Below are 18,877 nucleotides of genomic sequence, written 5' to 3'. Positions count from 1 at the left end.
ACCACTGGGTGAGTGACAAGTAGTGTGGTCTTACCCCTTAGCCTAACTAACTTGGAAGCTGCTGTGTATTCTGGCAGTGACCTAGAGCTAAAGTTCATGGTTTCTACAGAAGATAGTGTGTAGCTCTATTTTTTAGTGTGGAGGTTGGAGGGCTGAGTAGAGACGCTCTTTAATTTTTGCATTTTTCTTTCTCTGATTGCAAAAATAAGATCTACGTTATCAAAGTTCAAATGAAAGTAAAAAGTCCTCCATCAGTCCTATCTGCCCCCAGGTAACCGCAAAATTTGTGGGTTTTTTTTTTTGTCTTTGAGACCTGTTTCTATATGTAAATAAGCTTCTTTTTTATTATCTTTTTAAGCAAAACTTTTTCTAATAAATTTAATGTCCTAAAATCTGTTTTCTTAGTTTTGAATAAAGGCTTATACTCTCTGTTTTAATCTTTTAGGCCTTTTCCAGATAACCAGACTCAAATTATTTTATAAAGAGAAGTGGGTAGAGAGGGTGCCCAAACCAGAAACTGATGGGAGTAGACAGGGTGCTCTTTTTCTCTGAGGCGACTAGTCTGGGAACTTCAAACAGGAAAGTTCCACAAGAGGGTCAAGAGAGGTCAAGCAGAGGGGTGCCTGGGTGGCTCAGTTGGTTAGGCGACTGCCTTCGGCTCAGGTCATGATCCTGGAGTCCCTGGATCGAGTCCCGCATCGGGCTCCCTGCTCGGCAGGGAGTCTGCTTCTCCCTCTGACCCTCCCCGCTCTCATGTGCTCTCTCTCAGATAAATAAAATCTTTAAAAAAAAAAAAAAAAAAAGAGAGGTCAAGCAGAGGCAGAACTGTCCCTACAGCCCTTGCTAGACTGAATGTTTGTGTCCTTCCAAAATTCATGTTGAAAGCTAGTCTCTAAGGTGATGGTATGTGGAGGCGGGGCCTTTGGGACGTGACTAGGTTACGAGAGTGGAGCCCTCATGAATGGGATTAGTGCCTTCATTAAGGAGGCCCCTTCCACTCTGTGTAGATACAGTGAAAAAGTCTGCTGTCTGTGAACTCGTAAGTGGGGCTCACCAGACCAAACCTGCTGGTGCCTTGGATTTCCCTGCTCCCAGAAGTGTGAGGAATACATTTCTATTGTTTATAAGCCACGCAGGCTATGGTGTTCTGTTACAGCAGCCCAGGCTCTGAGACACTGCTCTAGATTCTCGAGTCAGTGAGAGTCAATACTACTGACGGCCAGGCCTTGGCTTCGTGGTTCCTTATACGTGCGAAAAGGGCAGAGGGTTTTCTACAACTGAAAACTCTACAGAAATCTAACTAGCAAAGAAGGACAGTACAATCCTCAGAGAAAGTAATCAGGGACAACGCCTTATTCTATCCAACTGCTTCAGAAAACCCTATCTAGACAATTCCATCTACTGCAAAGTTCCTCAAACCAGCCAGAAAGAAGTAATCATACCTCTCATTAAAATAATGAAGGCTCCTCATTGCCTCTAAGTTAAAATCTAAGTGCTCTGCTTCTCGGCCTGGCTCACAGTTTTAGCCCTTGCCTATCCCTCCAGCCACACCTCCTCGCCGGCTCTAATCATGTCAAACTGCCAAAACTGGGCATGTTCTGGGAACATGGCCTGCTGTCCTTTCACGGTCTCTAAGGGATCCCTCTACTGATCAGCCTTGTAAACTCTACCTTCGATAACCGTATTTTTTCTGGGGAATACTTTCCGGATCTCTTTTGTCTTCTACACTAGACTAAGAGCTTCTTTTTTTTTTTCTCTTTTTAAATATTTTATTTATTTGACAGAGACACAGCGAGAGAGGGAACACAAGCAGGGGGAGTGGGAGAGGGAGAAGCAGACCTCCCGCCGAGCGGGGAGCCCGATGTGGGGCCTGATCCCAGGACCCTGATATCATGACCTGAGCCGAAGGCAGACGCTTAACAACTGAGCCACCCAGGTGCCCCTAGACTAAGAGCTTCTTAAAGACCTTTTTTTAATACCCCTATTGCTTCGGACAGCGGACGGCACGTCTTAGTACTTAATGATGAGTGAGGGACCACTTGGCTACAGAAAGAGAGTAAATATTGCTCCCACTTCCATGTGCCAGCAGAAAACATTTCACAGATTTCCAAGTCCAAATGCCTTGAAAGATAAAAGCAGGACACATTTATCTCCTGTATTTATAGTCTTATCGCTGGCGAAATAGTTTACTAAACTGGGCTATAAAAGAATTCAGCCACACACACACCAAAGCTCTTTATGTACTAAACCCCTCATCCTTAGGGCTTTGGTAACTTCATGCAGTTACATTCTGTTCAACTTCTGAAAGTGTCTCACGAATGAATTTCAATGCTAAACCACCCAAATCCCTAGGAATTGTGTTTTTTTTTTTAAAAAAATGACCCAATTATACTACAACTTCAAAATTCAGAGAAGGCTTTTTATTGGTATTAGTGATGTTGACTTAAGTGGCAACACGAGAAAAATGAAGGGTAGTAGGTAATAGTAGGATATATTCATTGGTTTGTGGCTGAAAAGGTTGTATGCATTCTTTGTAATTTTAATATATTTGGCAAAAAATATAGAAGTTAAAATTCAAGTTATGTCTTATTATACTTGCCTTCTAAAGTTTTAGTATGAGTTTTCACATGTGAGAATTAGCTGCCTATGCATTAAGTTAAATTTATACCTCCTTTAACTGGTATTGTAAGTATCTACGAATACTCTTAAATTTGTCTCAAATTCAAATCCTTTCTAGAATGAGAATAAATTATATATAAATAAATTAGACGTAGTCAAGCCTCCATAATGTCCAACATACTACTTATTTTTGGTTAATAATACAATTATAAAGGTTATTTAGTCCACTCTATTTTAATACATTTGTTTATGCAAAGCTGTAACATCTCCAAAAGAATATATTTATAAGCTCTTGGTTCCATTATTAAGTTCAATAACTAAGAAAGTCTTCATAAATCTAACCTGAATTTTGTTCTTTGCAATTCACTTTAGTTCCCTCTGGGACCTGGACAGTGTCTCTATCCAGATCGTCCTCACAGCCCTAGAATACCTCCTGATAGTGTATATCACAGCCCTTGGTTTATAGTCTTTCTGTTAACGGCCAGTTTGTTCTCCTTTGCTTCTGGGTTCTTTGCCTTGCATCTACATTTGTGTTAAAAAGATACTTACCTTTTCCAAAATAACTTGTAGATCTTCAGCACCTGTATAATGTGGATCTAAAATCAGAAATTTTATCTGCCCTGTAATCTCATTCCATGCCACTCCTAGTATTGTGTGGGCCAGAACTCCTCCCCCTACAGCAAGAGAAATATGAAATATGAGAGGGCATGTATGAGTCGCAACTTCTTATTCAATTTCTTTTTTTTTTTAAAGATTTTATTTATTTATTTGACAGAGAGAGACACAGCGAGAGCAGGAACACAAGCAGGGGGAGTGGGAGAGGGAGAAGCAGGCTCCCTGCCGAGCAGGGAGCCCGATACGGGGCTCGATCCCAGGACCCTGGGATCATGACCTGAGCCAAAGGCAGACGCTTAACGACTGAGCCACCCAGGCGCCCCTCAATTTCAATTTAAAAAGATTATGTGGCCTATTGATTGATATAACACAGTATTAAAGGTGACTAGCCTATATTACAAAAGACCACAATGTCAAGTACACTCTGAGAAGATAAAATTGTATCTTTTAAAATTGGAAAAGATACAATCATATCTGTACTCACATCAGGTTTCTATTCCACTGCCATATCCATGGGATTACCCACACTGGATTTAGAAAGGGCTACGGAGGGTCACAGTCACCGCTGTGAGGCCTCGCTCAGCACACACGCAATGTTGCCTCTGCTCTGAGCGCCTCCCGTGGGACAGCCCCTCTACCCGTTCCGGTCCTCCTGATACTCTGCTTAATCTGTCTACCTGCGTATCTTACATACCAGTCTTAGTCTGCCTCTGGCATCTCAGATCAAGTCTTGTTCTTCACAGAAGCATCAACATTTAGATCAACTCATCTGATCCCCTTTACAAATAAAGCCCAGAGAGGTGAAGCAATTTGTATAATGCCACACAGCCAGCCAAGTTAGAGACAGCACCAGGACTTAGTAGGCTCAACTGAGTGACCATGGCCTATTTTCTATACTGTTCTCCACTCTTCAAATATTTCAACAGTTATCACTTCTCTTCTTAGCCTTTACTTCTGGTTATTACAATCTTTCTTATAACTTTCCTCCCACCTTAAAAATTGAAAAATAAATATCCAGAGGTCAGTATGTACGGTATGAAAGCTAATTTTAAAATGTTTAAAAATGACTGATTTTATGTGACATTATTTATATTAACAACAAATTTTATAAATTCTCTTTACCCAAAGAGCCAAAGATGTCCAAAACACCTTACCGATCATGACTGGAGTTCCTTCAGTCTGGAAATGATTAGCCAGCTCCCGTCCTTGAGAGGCCATTTCACAGCCTTGGCTAGAAAGAAATCATTTTCCATCAGATGAACCATTTCTCACACTAAGGTCAAATAAGGAGTTTGGGAGCCAGTGTTTTCTACCGTTTTGTTTTCTTTTTTAGTTATTGAAAAAAACAGGAAATAAATTTAAATAACATTAAGTGGTAGGGAACTGACCTGAGAGCAATTTAAAGCACCATAACCTCTCGGTGTATTTAAGGCCACTAAATGTGTTAGGAAAGAAGCAAGAAGACCTTGCTTCTTTGCTTCTGGAACTGCATAAAGAAGGATTTTTAACGGATGAGTGAAAGTGGGCACCTTGATGGCCATGGGGCTCTTATGGGTGGATTTAATTTCAGAAGAATGAGTTTTAAGTCCTGGGTTCTTGTCTTCTCGCCACCAGACTCGGTCTGTACCTCCTCATCTTTAGACTGGGACCAATCCCCCTGCCCTGTCCACATGACAGGAGACTCGGGACCAAAACAGATGGTATCTGTGAAGCCAAAGTGAAAACTGCAAAATGTTTTCAAGTACAACGTATTATTTTAGGGAATATTTCAATGTCCTATATAATTTGTACTTTTGAGAAGAGAGAAAGATGGCCAGATGAAGGGAGATTATTTTTTAGATTGGAGGTGCCAGGTGGTGGCTAATCCTTAGCTCTTGCTTAGTAAGGAACGTATGAAGTTTTAATGTGCCAAAACGTTCACTTTTGAATCACCATATGCTTCACTACTTAATCTATCATTTATTTGTCAGCTCTGGTTTCCACAGACAATCCAAACTGCAATTGTGAAAACATACGTTCTTGGACATAAGCACATGGGACAAAAAAGGATAACGTTACTGTATCTATTGAGGTTATTATAACAGAAAAAGTATTTAAAACATAAGCTCACTAATAAGGAATAAGCTAGTTATTGTCATAGAAATCAATCTTAGTTATTATTTGCTCATATTTTATTTTTATTTTTTTAAAGATTTATTTACTTTAGAGAGAGTGAGCGAGAGAGAGAATTTCAAGCAGACTCCATGCTGGGCGCAGAGCCTGACACAGTGCTCGATCCCAGGACCCTGCAATCACGACCTGAATATTTGCTCATATTTTCATGCTAGACTTATGGCTAAACCGTACTGGGAAAAAAATGAATATATTATTTGGACACATTATTAGTTTATTGGCATCTTAAGAAGAAAAAGGGCAGGAGGTACACATAAAGGGCAGTCATAGATCAACATTTGATTTTTTCCTTTTAAGACTTTTTAAAGACTTGAGGATAAACAAAAAGTTGATTTTCTGTAACTCCAGTCAAAGTTGACATATTTCCAAGTGTTCCTCTTCTTGGCTAAATTAGGTCTACACCATGCAAGTATATATTGCAAAGTTTACTCATCAACTCAAAGCCTTCTAAAAAATAACCCAAAAATTCAGGGTTTAAAAAATGAGATTTGTAAAGCAATGAGGCAATGTGGAGGAGAGAAAGTAAAAACAGTGAGGAGGAAGAGAAAGGAGAGAATATATAATTTTCCTCTTTTTTAATAAAATGACAAACTTGCTTCGAAATGATATCACTAATTTCTTAAAGTGTCCTCACCTGACAAACAGTATTTTTGAAGTTACACCGATCAGTTGGCTCAGTACCAGCTGCACCTCAATAGATCCAATCCATTGCCGTGATCCAACAAACGCTGCTGGTTTGTCCCCGGCATCAACTAGAGCCTTTGTGTAATTAAAAACACAAAAAAATCCATACACAAGACAGCTATTAAAAACTACTTTTAGGACCTTTTCCCTGATTACGAGTTATGTTTTTTTTTTTCCCTTCAAAACAGAAATAAGTCTGTACCACGAGGTAATAATCATTAGTAGTAGTATATTAAGGCTAATGAAATGTACAATTGATTAGAACTTTAAATGGCATGTTCTGTACCTGCTGAATTTCCCTGTGTGTTGGAATGGATCTCTCCGTGTAGCCTTGGTGTTTGAACCAAGAGCAGATTGTCTGCAGAGATCGGTAAGCACAGCCCCAGCCATTGTCATCCATCCGGTCCTGCATATAGTGATGATAACCATAGATGCCCTGGACCACGTAAATCTATATAAAGAGAATACAGTAACATACTAACTTAAGATAGATGCACATATTCTATACATACATCCAAGCAAGCTTACTGTTCTCAGAGCTGGACTGTTACTTCAGTTCCTTACAAAAATGCCTCCAGAGAACTACAGCTGAACATGATACTTCCTTGGCTTTTTATTAAATGTCCAGAGTTGTTACCACAGGCTCTAAGGCCGGGCAAGTCCTGCCCTCTGGCCTCCTCTCCAGTGTCATCTTGTACCACTTTCCCCTGTTGCTGGCTCTGCTTTAGGTTCAGATATGCCCGGGGCAATCTCATGTCAGAGCCTTATGGTTTGCTCTGCCTGGAACACTTTTCCCAAATAATTTGCAGCTCTGCACCCTTACTTCACTTGGGTCTCTGCTCAAATGTCAGAGGCCTTCCATGATCGTCCAACCTAAAAATGGCATGCTTTACTCCCTCACCACCCACCTCCTGCCGTGGCTGTCACTCTATCCTGCTTTATTTTTTTTATTTTTCAAAGCACTACTTGACACCTTACTTACTACTTTTTAAATCTCTGCTTAACCACACTAATATGTGAGTTTGATAAGGGCAAGTATTGTGTCTTCTTTCTTTCTGGGCCCAAGCTTCTACAGTGGGTCTGGCGAACGGTTAATAGTCAATGAATGTTTACTGAATAAATGATGAAGGAAGGAATAAAGGCATGAACAAACAAAGGGGCCATTTAATGGGACATATGAAGAATATTTCTCCAATTTTGTAAACCTGCCATTGATTACAGCCCAGGTATGCTATTTAAATATCCTTAAGTAAAGGCCAAGATCATATAACTTCTTTCTTGTAGTATAATGTTAAGAATACTCATGTGTTTTTTTTCTCCACAAACTGGTGTAAGGTAATATTTTTTTAAAAATTAGGTAAGAAGAAGTATGGACAAATATAGAATCCTCACCCAACAATTAGACAATATATTTTCTTCTCAACACACACAGAAAATTTTTAGCTAGAACATTGTGGTAGGTGGAGAAATGGTCCCCAAATGGTATCTATCTCCTAATCCCTGGAGCCTGTAAAGGCTACCTTATATGGTCAGAAAGCAAAAAAAAAAGGGGGGGGAGGAATCTCTGCAGATGTGATTAAATTAAAGATCTTAACATATGGGAAATTCTCCTGGACTATCCAAGGTGGGCCTGAAATGCAACCACAAGCATCCTTGTGAGAGAGCGGAGAGGGAAATCTGACACGGGGGAGAAGAGGAGGCAACGTGACCAGAGAGGCTGATGGGAGCGATGCAGCCAAGCAGTGCCGGCAGCCACCACAGCTGGAAGAGGCACGGGATGGATTCTCCCCAAGCCCTTGCAGGGAGCATGGCCACACTGACGCCTGATTTCAGCCTCATTATAGGGATTTCGGACTGGTGGCCTCCACAACTGAGAGAATACATCTGTGTAGTTTTAAGCTACCAAATCTGTGGTTTCTATAGCATCCACAGTAAATGAATAGGTCTCAATAAATTTCAGAATCTGTACCACATAAAAATTGTTTCTGACCGGCAGGCAAAAGAGTCAGAAATCAGTAAAAATACATACACACATACCTACATAAATAAATTCTAATATATTTGGATGTTAAAAAACACTTTGAAATAATACACAGATTAAATAAGAATCGTAATAGAAGTGTGAAGATACCTAGAACTGAATAAAACTAAAATACTTCAAATTAAAATCTGTGAAAACAGTGCTTTGCTTGAAATTTAAAACCTTAAAGTAGAGAATAAAAAAGATTAACAATATGCAAAATGCCCAACTTAAGAAGTGAGAAGAAAAACAACGAATCAAAGAAAGTAAAGGAAGAAGAAAGAGCAAAAAATTGATGAAATAGAATATAGAAGTTACAATAAAGGGGGTCAATAAAGCCAAAACTTAAAAAAAAAAAAAGGCATAAAAATGATATAAAGAATGAAAAAAAAAATCACTACAACTACAGAAGAGACTAAGACCTAGGTAAATAGAACTTAGAAAAATGAAAAAAGTCCTATAACCATTAATAAAATTAAATCTTATTAAGAATGTTCTCACAAAGAAAATGCTAAGCACAGCATTATTTTATAGGTAAGTTTAACCAAATGATCAAAAAAAGATCATGCCGATCCTACAGTAACTCCTCTAGAAAATTAAAAAAATAAAAAAGGGAATGCTCCCCAACTCTTTCAATGAGCCAGGATATTATTGACACAAAAATGAAATAAGAACAATGTGAGGAAAGAAATTCAGAAGCCAATCTTATTCATGAACACATATGCAAAAATCTTAAAATGTTAGCAAATGAAATCCAGCAAAGAATAAAAAGTAATAATGAATCATGCTCATTAATTAGTGTGATTTCTCAGGTTCAGAATGAAAATAAATGGGGATCAGCCTTTAAATAAATTAGGGAATGGAATTTCCATAGGAAAACTGTGGTACATACTATTTCTGACCTTTTTAGACTACTCTGAATACTGCTATTTTAAGCAACGATTATTATAAGAAACAGGTGGTAAATTTTGTTTTAGAGACGACATACATTCTGAATCAATCCTTAAAACTCCCACTGGATACACACAAAAAATCACCACTGACACGGATCATCAGTTGACTCCGTAAATAATTATTAAACTCACCATACCAGTCTCTATGTTAGGTGGATTGAGATAAGTATGCGGATTTCTAATGTAACCATCCTTGTATGGTTCACCTGGAAAGTGATAAGCATTAGACCTTCTGAAATACGGTCTGTCATGAGGCAGATTGAAGAGGTCATGTAATTCCTAAATGAAATCAGAATCAATAGAAGAGAAAAAAGTTAAATAACTCAGACTCCTCACTCATCAGTAAACAAATTCAAACTAAAGACAGAAAACAAAATTAACTATATATTGGCTATAAAAGTTATCAAACACACTTTTAATATAATTCACTAAGGTCGAAGAGAGTGAGACTTAAACTACAACCAAATGAGAGTTATGTATGTTTTTCCATGGATATGGGTCGAAACTAGAAGGGAACACAGAAAAAATGAAAATGCAGTTGAGCCTTGAACAATGTGGGGATTAGAGACACTGAGCCCTCACACTGTCGAAAACCCACATGTAGATTTGACTCCTCGAAAACTGAATAGCCTACTGTTGACTGGAAGGCTTCCGAGAACATACACATGTTAATGACTTATACATATTTTGTATATGTACTATATACTGTATTCTTACAATATAGTAAGCTACAGAAAAGAAAATGTTATTAAGAAAATCGTAAGAAAGGGAAAATACATTTACAGTGCTATACGTATTTACTGAAAATAATCTGTGTACGAGTGGACTCTTGCAGTTCAAACCTGTGTTATTCAAGGGTCAACTGTAATTTGTCAGAGTGAGAGAAGTCACATAATTTCAAATTAATTATTTATCATAACAGTTTGTTAAAATACATCCAGGCTAGAGACTGGTTTTGAAACAGCCTTGTAAAATGAGTAAATTATAATTAACAATGACAGATTTACATGACAGCATTCTGAAAAGTCACGCTTAAAGTACTTAACAAATACAAGGGGTGGTGAGTAAATTCTGGAGGAGACATTGGTGGTAGGAACCAACCAATGTGGCATCAAAATTAAAATACACATACATGTTTAAAATGCAAAATTCTCCCAACTGTATAAAAACGTGACCCTTCCTCTGTAAAGTCTGACATTGTCGTTTCGTGTCTCCTAAGTACTCTCGCAGCCGGAACGGGATCATCTGGCACCTCTGCAGGTCAGGCCCACCAGCACTCACAGACGGAGCAGAGCGTTACAGGACTCGCCCTCCTCCCAGGGACGGGTGCGGAAGATGCTCCCCTGGTATAATTTGGTGGGTGCCAGGCAAGACCACACATCAAAAATATGCACTCCAAAACCAGTCATTTCATTAATAAATCTCAGTTCTTTGAATGCTGATCATGCTTTCTTCAAAATGCCTCTAATAAAACCCAAATAACCCTGGGAGGTGGGGGGTAAAGTATTACCATAAATCCTAATTAGAATTAGCATAAATCCTAACTCTCCCTCCCTAACTGTAATCTTGTCTCTTTCACAAATCTGAAAGTAACGGAAGGGAAAAGGAATTTATTTATAAACACTCAGCAGCAGCTCAAGGCATGTAAGCATCTTTTCATTTCTGTATTTCATTATGGAAAAATTTCACAGAACATATGAACCACAATGAGTGTCTGAAATCAAAATGTTACATATGGTTTAGCATATATTTTCATTAACATACTTTTTAAAAAGTTATATGTCAATAGAAATTAAATAACACGTAAAAATAGTAGTCTGATTCTACTTTCATATTAAATCATAAAATAAGTTCCATTTATTAGAAATGTTTAAGTAAATATAAAATGAATGATGGTCATAGTTTTTCTAAGAATAAGTGTATTAGCTTTACTTTTCTTTCTTTCCCTTTTTTTTTTTTTTTAAGATTTTATCATTTGACAGAGAGAGAAAGCACAAGCAGGGGGAGTGGCAGAGGGAGAGGAAGAAGCTGCCTCCCCACTGAGCAGGGAGCCCGACCCCAGGACTGGGATCATGACCCAAGCAGAAGGCAGATGCTTAACCGACTGAGCCACCCAGGCACTCCTTGGTATTACCTTTCTATAGGCCTGCAGCTGACCATCTGGAATTCCTGATGGATATGAAATTGTTACAAGATTTTTTTCCCCTGGCAATAAAAAGTGCAATGGTTCAGGGACCACAATAGATGTTCCTTTCATATATTTCAAAATGCACTTCTCCGTATCAGTTAGCTGATTATGAATTGCATCAACTAGAAGTTTACGAACTCTGTGGAGGGAAATATTCAAGTGCATTAACAAAAGTTATAGTGGCTATGATAAATGAGAATGGAGAGTTAATATATCCTAAATACAGTAAAAAACCCGATTGGACCAGGATTATTAAATGAAGTGTAAATTTATGCAAAATTAAGTAGACGGTGTATTTCCAATGTGTCGGTAAAGGGAAAACCTCTTAGGTTTTTGCATAGTACCCTGCTTCCTCTAAATAAACATTTAATTACTAGATGACTCAGCTTAATAACAAACAAGGAATAAATCATGGTAAAAATAACAACAATCCTAGATATGTCTATATGATATTTAAAAATGGGCTCTGATTACTCTGGGGAGGAGTGCTTATTTAAATGTGTCAGTAGTAGTACAAAATACTTACTTTCCCCATGTTTCTTCTGGAGCAACAGATAGAACTACATCAACGGGTAAAGTCATACTAACGTAGTGGTGTCCTCCGCTTTCTCTTTCAATGATGGGGGTTATGGCTCCCAGAGAGGTTGACATTTCCAGCATAAGATCTATATTTACTATTTGATGCTATAAACATAAACAGCAATAGTCAACTTATAGCACATTGAACATTAAATATAAAGGGCAAGTAAAATGACTTTTTAAGGGCCATATATAAAGCTGTATTACAGTAAGTAGTTTAAAAGCACAAATCTTATCTTAAAAAAAAATCTCCTCTGCTTCAAAATAATCTGAGGAGAGGTGGAGAGGGAGTGGGGATGAAGATGAAATCAGACTGACCATTTGTTGATAAACATTTTTTTTTTTAAACATTTGTGTGTGTGTGTGTTGATAAACATTTAGCTGGTGTAGGGTTCATCAGGATTCACATATTATTCTACTTTTGTATAGACTTAAAGTGAAAAAAAAATCAAATGAACAAGATACAATAACCACACACCAAAGGAACTTTTAAACATACATTAGAACTATAAACCCCTGGCCTAGAGACATAGGGAGCTATAAACAAATACTGAACTCCGTTAGTAGGTTTGATTTTGACAGTGGTATGGAATAACAACTCTGAAAATACTTTCTATTTTGAACAAATTTGGTAAAAGATTGAGAATACTGGAAGCCAGGTTTTTCACTGGCAAAGAGTTACGAATGCAGTGAGGTAGAAATAGAATTGGAAATATAAGTATGATTTACATAGATAAATAGGAATGTATTGTGTGTGTGTGTGTCTGTGTGTGTGTATATGTATGTATACATGTATGGTATGTATGTATACATGTGCATGCTCCTTAGAGAAATGGCTGACTCCTGAGCTGGAACAGGGACAGTACATGACGTGCCTAGAACACCTTGTGGAAGAAGTAGGAAGTACTCGAAAATACAGTGTCCAAAGGACACTGGAGCCAGCCTGAAGAAGCTTTCATTGGCCAAATCTTGGAAATGTGAGCATCCAAATAACTAATGAGAGTAACAGATTGTAACTCACTGCATAGAACAGGAACCTATGCTTCCATGCATATAATAAATAAATAGGGAAAAGCAAAGCTCTTCCTTATGGTATAATGTCATCTAAGAACTGTAGAAGGAAATGACAGAAAAATCACCACTTTGTAACCATCAGGTTAATGTTGGATTCAGACAAAAATTATCAGTTCATACTGGAAGTGGTGGGTAAAACTTTGGTGAGGAACAGGATAGCCTCTCACCATGAGATACCTACTACTTACAAGGGAAAAAATAGTGCCCTCACCCGGAGAAGAAAACCAGCAGACACCATGTGAAGTAAGTGATCAGAGTTAACGTCACCAATGCCAGAGGCCGACTGATAGCATATGCCTCTTTAACATGATGTGCTAAGGACGACATGACATGACTTCGGCCATATTCCTATCAACAGTGTGTCACCTGAATCTAGTCATGAGGAAGCCTACAACAAACCCCAACTGAGGAACGTTCTACAAAATAACCGACCCGTACTCCTCAAAATGTCAAGCTCCAACTACTCGTAATTCTCAAATCATCTGATCCACAGCCCACAGGTTCTTTAAATCTAACAGCTACCAATTGTAAATTTAACAGCTCATGTGGACATCTCACTGGTGTCTCAAACAAAGTGACCAAAACTGACCTCCTGTCTTCCCCATCACCCATCTTTACCCAAGCAAGAAAATGGTCATCCCATAACCAATTCATTTCCAAGGATCATCCATTTTATCCCCTAAATATCTCTTGGATCTCTTCCCTCCTCTGTTACCATAGCTGCTGGCTTAGTTCTGCTTCTTCTGAAGTGGCCCCCACCTAGCTCTCCAACCTCATGTCCACCCTATTTTCCCATAACAGCCTAGGAAAACACGGTAGTGTATAACTTCGTACAACTTCCTCCCCTGGAGTAGCTCCAATTTTCATCTCCAGTATTTGCCAAGTCTGTGGCATATGGCAGGTCCTCAATAACACTGGTTCAAAAAGCACCAGAACTAAGAACAAGGTGAAGAAAAGTAAATCATTTATTGTTTACTATCTCACAGCATAATGTGTCTCTGTCATGTTTCAGAAGGGTTCCTTTTTATTTTTAAGTAATTTGCAAACATACTTGAGCTGTGTATTTTTGTGGGAGTACAGAAAGCATCCCAAAAAAGGTATGTATTAAGATATGTGTTAATATGGAACAAAAGCTTAGACATGTAAAACAGAGCTACAACCTCGGACAAGTCATTTATTCTTTCTGGACCTCAATAATCTGATCTGTAAAAACTAAGAGAGTTGCATTAAATAATCTCTAAGATCTCACTCCAGTCCAAATCCAAGGATTATAAATTTTTAACACTAAGAGGACAGGTGATTTGCTTACCATGTCTGATAACTTTTTGTCTTTCTTTCTCATAAATTTTCGTTTGGTATCTTCTTCCTGTTCAAAGCTAGATGTTTAATACACAAAGATGTTTATAATATGAGACGACATTTTGAAAACATTTCTAGCAATTTTCAAACATACTCACTGAATAAAGCGCATTATGTTCTTACAAGCAGAACTATCACTCAGTTCTCCTGGAATGGTGTTTATGTCACTGTTAGGCCATATGTACACTGAACTGTGGCAAATTCTGAACACAAGTGCATTTGAAGAAAGCTTGGTTGACAGGTCACTCAGCACATGTTTTAGTGCTTTCTTGATAAATATTTCTAAATTAAAAGCAAATAAATAGAAGTTAATGAGAAAAATCTTAAACTTTTCAACATGAATGATTCCAAACACACAAAAGTAGAACACAGTAAAATTGACTCCCAGATAACTATTCTGCAGATTCAATAATATTAAAAAAAAATTTTGCCTTTCTTTTTAAAAAATTGAGATAAAATTCACAGACCATAAAATTCATCCTTTTAATGTATACAATTCAGTTGCTTTTAGCATATTGACAAGGTTTTACAATCATCACTATCTAATTCCAAAACACCGTCATCACCCCAGAAGAAACCTATACTTATCAGCACTCATTCCCCATTCCTCCTACACTGACCCATGGCAACCACTAATCTACTTTTTGTCCCTATAGATTTGCCTATTCTTAACACATCCTATAAATGGAATTGCACATTATGTGTCCTTTCATGTCTACCTTTCACCCTGTATAGTATTTCCAAGATTCATTCACATTGTAGCATTAATCAGTACTTCATTTCTTTTTATGGCTGAATAATATTCCCCTGAATGGATACAACACACTTTGTTTATCCATTCACAAGCTGATACATATATGGATTGTCTCTTTGCTTTCTGGTTATAATGAATAATGCTATGAACATTTGTGTGCAAGTTATTGTGTGCATATATGTTTTCAACTCTCTTGGTGAGGTGATCACTTAAAAGTAAAATTGCTAGGTCACAGGGTAACTCTATGTTTAACCTTTTGAGGGACTGCCAAACTGTTTTCCAAGGGAGCTGCACTATTTTATATTCCACTAGCAACGTATGAGGACACAAATTACTTTCAAAATACCATATAACTGGTAGCAATAAAACTGTTGAATGAAATTCAAATTTCTTTGTAGTTCTTTTTCTCTGTGGACTCTATCCCACTAAGAATACAGTACAACCAAAGTACTGTATTCTAAAGTCAAAGTTTTTTCTGTGTAATGTGTCGTTAACCTGACACTCGTCTGACTTCATTTTCAGGGATTTCTTTTTAATTTACAATAATTTTTGGAATATGTAAAACATTTTCATGGTTCAAGAAGATATATTTAAAGAAGACAATATATACTTATTTTAGCTTTATATTCTTAAATCCTAAACCCATTTAACCTGGTGGTTAAAGTATTTATTTAACTATCACACTGATATCTTGATAAATAAATACCTTGGGGTTGTGCTGGAGAAAAGATTACTTATAACAAGTCAGATTTTAAGACATTTTGATGTGTTTCAGAAGGCCAAATTTAAAGATTTTCAGCTACACTACAAAAGACAAACATAATTCCTGGATTACCTTCTGTTTATCCCTAAAGGACCAAGAGGTAAACTAATCTGAAAAAACTGTGATGTCTTTAAAGTTAAGCACCTCCTTCCTCTATATTTTCTCATTAATGATTCCCTTCACTGAATGTTTGAAAGAGTTTGATATTGTAGGAGTAATATAATCAAGTCAGAAGACAAACTCAAGTATGTTAATTACTTGGTAAAAAGTATTGCAGCCCTTGTTTACATTTGAAATTACATTATTATATCTACTAATGGATTAATTATACTTTGCAGTAAGTTCATAGTAAAGTATATCTTCAATTTATATGGAGTTGTGAAATATAAGGCTTTAACCACACAAGTTAACATATTAGAGAACTACACTTTACTAATAAGATAGGCCTGGAAATGAGTTTGATTTAGTCTTTGTAAGATGGTTCTCATCTGGATGGCACATTAGAAACACCCAGAAAGCTTACTGATGCCTGGGTCTCTGTCCCAGAGACTTACTTTCATTCATTTGGGAGTGGGGATTCGAATGGACCAAGATTGAGAGCAATTTTTTTTAGCATAAAGGGATGAGTCAGAAAGAACATTCTGCGTTCTCTCCCTTCCTATTTCCACAGGGCCAGCTAGTGACCTTTACAAGGAACTTGGCACTTTTCGTTCCTTATCTTTCTGAACTTGTCTGTGGTTTCTGACACCACTGATCATACTTTTCATGAGTGATTTTATTTATTATCACGGTGTTAATGATCATCCTTCAGAGATATTCTTTCTCTCTAGTCCTGACCACCCACCCTCCCCTAAATTTCAGATTCAAATCACCCGATGCCTGCTGGGAATCTGCACTTGATATACTCTGGTATCTTAAATGAAACACCTTTCAAACACAACTCATCTTCCTCTTCTGATATTCTTTACTTCTGTTTGTGGCCTTAGCCCAAGTCAGAGATAGGAAGACATCCTAGAATTTGCTTGACACAAACTCTGCTGATATTTCTCCCATAGAATTCTTATACCATTCCAAAACAACATAACTTTCAAGAGGGTGGGCTCTGGAGACTCAGGGTTATGTATAGGTGCAAGTCTGCAATCTACATGCCTTGTTTACATCGTGCTCATTGTGGATATTTGTATTTATTGTGACAATTTTCTGCCAGTGGGCAGTGAAGTTTTTTTAAGAAAGGGGATATCTTTTTCTAATTTGCACAGAGAAGCCTCACAGGCTAGCAGTAGTGCTGGAACACAGTGCCTGTTTAAATCCAATTTACAGAACTCACTAACCACATGATTTGAGTTTATCCTCACTCAGTTTCATTTGCAAAATGAAGAGGATCCCAGTATATTTCACCATCAATTTTATAATAAAAAAGGAGAGTTTTTTTGGTCAGACCTACCATTAGCAGTAGCTAGCTGAAAAGCTAGGTCAAGGCCTCCTCTTATTCTGAAGAGTATATCCATAGTCTCTGAAATCACCTAAGACAGAGAACCGAAATTCCATTGTAAAACAAAACAAATTCATTCTCATACAAGTGAGACTCAATTCTACTTCTGGAAATTTGTTCTAATGAAATAAAGTTCAGTAAAAATTTAACTTTAATAAAAAAAAATTGGAAACTACCTAAATAGTTATTAATAAGAAGTCAGTTAAAGAACAATACTACCAGACAAATATTAGGCAATCATTTGAACAATTTGCACTATGAAGAGTTCTACAGTTGCCATTTGGACAAAAAATATTTAATGACAATGAAAAATACTGAAGAAGACAAAAGTTAAAAAGGCAAGAGCACTTTAACTCTGTATGATTTTGCACAATGTAACTAATCGCTCAGTACTTTTGCACTCTTCTGTAAAATTGGAAAAATCTACTATTTCATAGGATTGTTGGGATGATTCCACAAAAGATCTTAAGTGAAAGGACTACAACCTCCCTAGGCTTCTGAACTGAGATCCTCTCTGAAGAAATAATATTTAAGCTGAGATGTGAAGGGTAAGTAGGTATGAGTATTAACAATTGCAAAGGAAAGAGGGGGGTGGAGGTGGGAGAACCCATTCCAGGCAGGGGCACAGATTGGTGAAGATCTGCTTGAAAGAACACTTAAGAGATTACCACAGATGTTGAGATCTGATGGCGACAAAGACAGGGAAGGTACGAGTAGAGTAAATGACAATTGACAGCCATGTAGAAATAGAATGCATAGGATCTGATTACTGATCAGATGTTCAGGAGTTGAGAAGTGGAAGATGTCAAGGATGATTTCCAGGTTTTTGGCATGCACAACAGGGTGGATTTACTGAAATGCGGATCATTGGACGAAGAGCGGGTGTGGGATGAGGGGAGGTAGAAATAAGGAGTCAGTTTTGAACTTGCTGAGTTTGAAATACGGATCAATTATCCAAGTGAAGGTAGATATAGATCTAGAGCTCGGAATACAATTGCCAAATCTGGAAATACAAATTTGGGAGGAGGCACAGGGTGTAAAGAAAAGCATCCTTGAAGAACACTACATCTAGGATAGGGCTTGGAGGACCCCGCTGAGCAATCAGGAGGGAAACCGGGGGAGTGCGACATCACCGGAGCTAGGGGAATAGAGTATTTGAAGGAAGTCACTCATATCTTTCCAAGGTCCAATACTTCAAATCTTCAAAGACGCCAAATAATCCCTCGTTCACAAAATGCATTCACAAGGAGGAGGCGCGGGGAGCGCAGGTCCCACCGCGGCTGAACTGGGATAGTCTAGGCTGTGCGGGGCAGTTTCCCTCCGGCTCTACCAGGGAGAGACCTGGAGAAAGGCGGCCCAAACCACCGAGTTCGCAGCTGCCACTGTGGGCCCCGGTAATGCCAGCTCCTTTCAAGGGCTTGGACCCACGGCGGCTACGAAAGTCCGAGGGGAAACGCAGGGGTCGATTGCCAGCGGAGGTACTCACCAGGTCTGCTACGTGGCTATGACAGGGACGCTGACGTCCGCGCAAGGGCTCAGCACGCTGGCCCGGAAGTGGCGTTTCCAGGGGCGGAGCCTGGGAAGGCTGACTACAACTCCCAACAT

At 38.2% G+C, this 18,877-nt stretch overlaps 1 protein-coding gene across 1 annotated transcript; it reads right to left on the bottom strand.

Annotated features, from left to right (window-relative positions):
* Window positions 1-1,918: 1,918 nt before the first annotated feature.
* On the bottom strand, window positions 1,919-18,838 carry UFSP2 (UFM1 specific peptidase 2). The gene is made up of 12 exons (XM_032413644.1): window positions 18,759-18,838; window positions 17,225-17,303; window positions 14,362-14,545; window positions 14,214-14,280; window positions 11,778-11,935; window positions 11,198-11,390; window positions 9,196-9,342; window positions 6,377-6,541; window positions 6,041-6,165; window positions 4,389-4,465; window positions 3,169-3,293; window positions 1,919-2,121 (listed from the first exon to the last, which is right to left on the bottom strand). The coding sequence occupies exons 2-12, from the start codon at window positions 17,286-17,288 to the stop codon at window positions 2,098-2,100; spliced, it is 1,329 nt and encodes a 442-aa protein (XP_032269535.1). The 5' UTR covers window positions 17,289-17,303; window positions 18,759-18,838; the 3' UTR covers window positions 1,919-2,097.
* Window positions 18,839-18,877: the final 39 nt, after the last annotated feature.

The sequence above is a fragment of the Phoca vitulina genome, unplaced genomic scaffold, assembly GCF_004348235.1.
Source record: "Phoca vitulina isolate PV1807 unplaced genomic scaffold, GSC_HSeal_1.0 scaffold15, whole genome shotgun sequence".
In the NCBI taxonomy this organism is placed as follows: Eukaryota; Metazoa; Chordata; class Mammalia; order Carnivora; family Phocidae; genus Phoca; species Phoca vitulina.
Note: the sequence above shows the minus strand (reverse complement) of the source record. Positions and strands in the feature narration are given on the sequence as shown.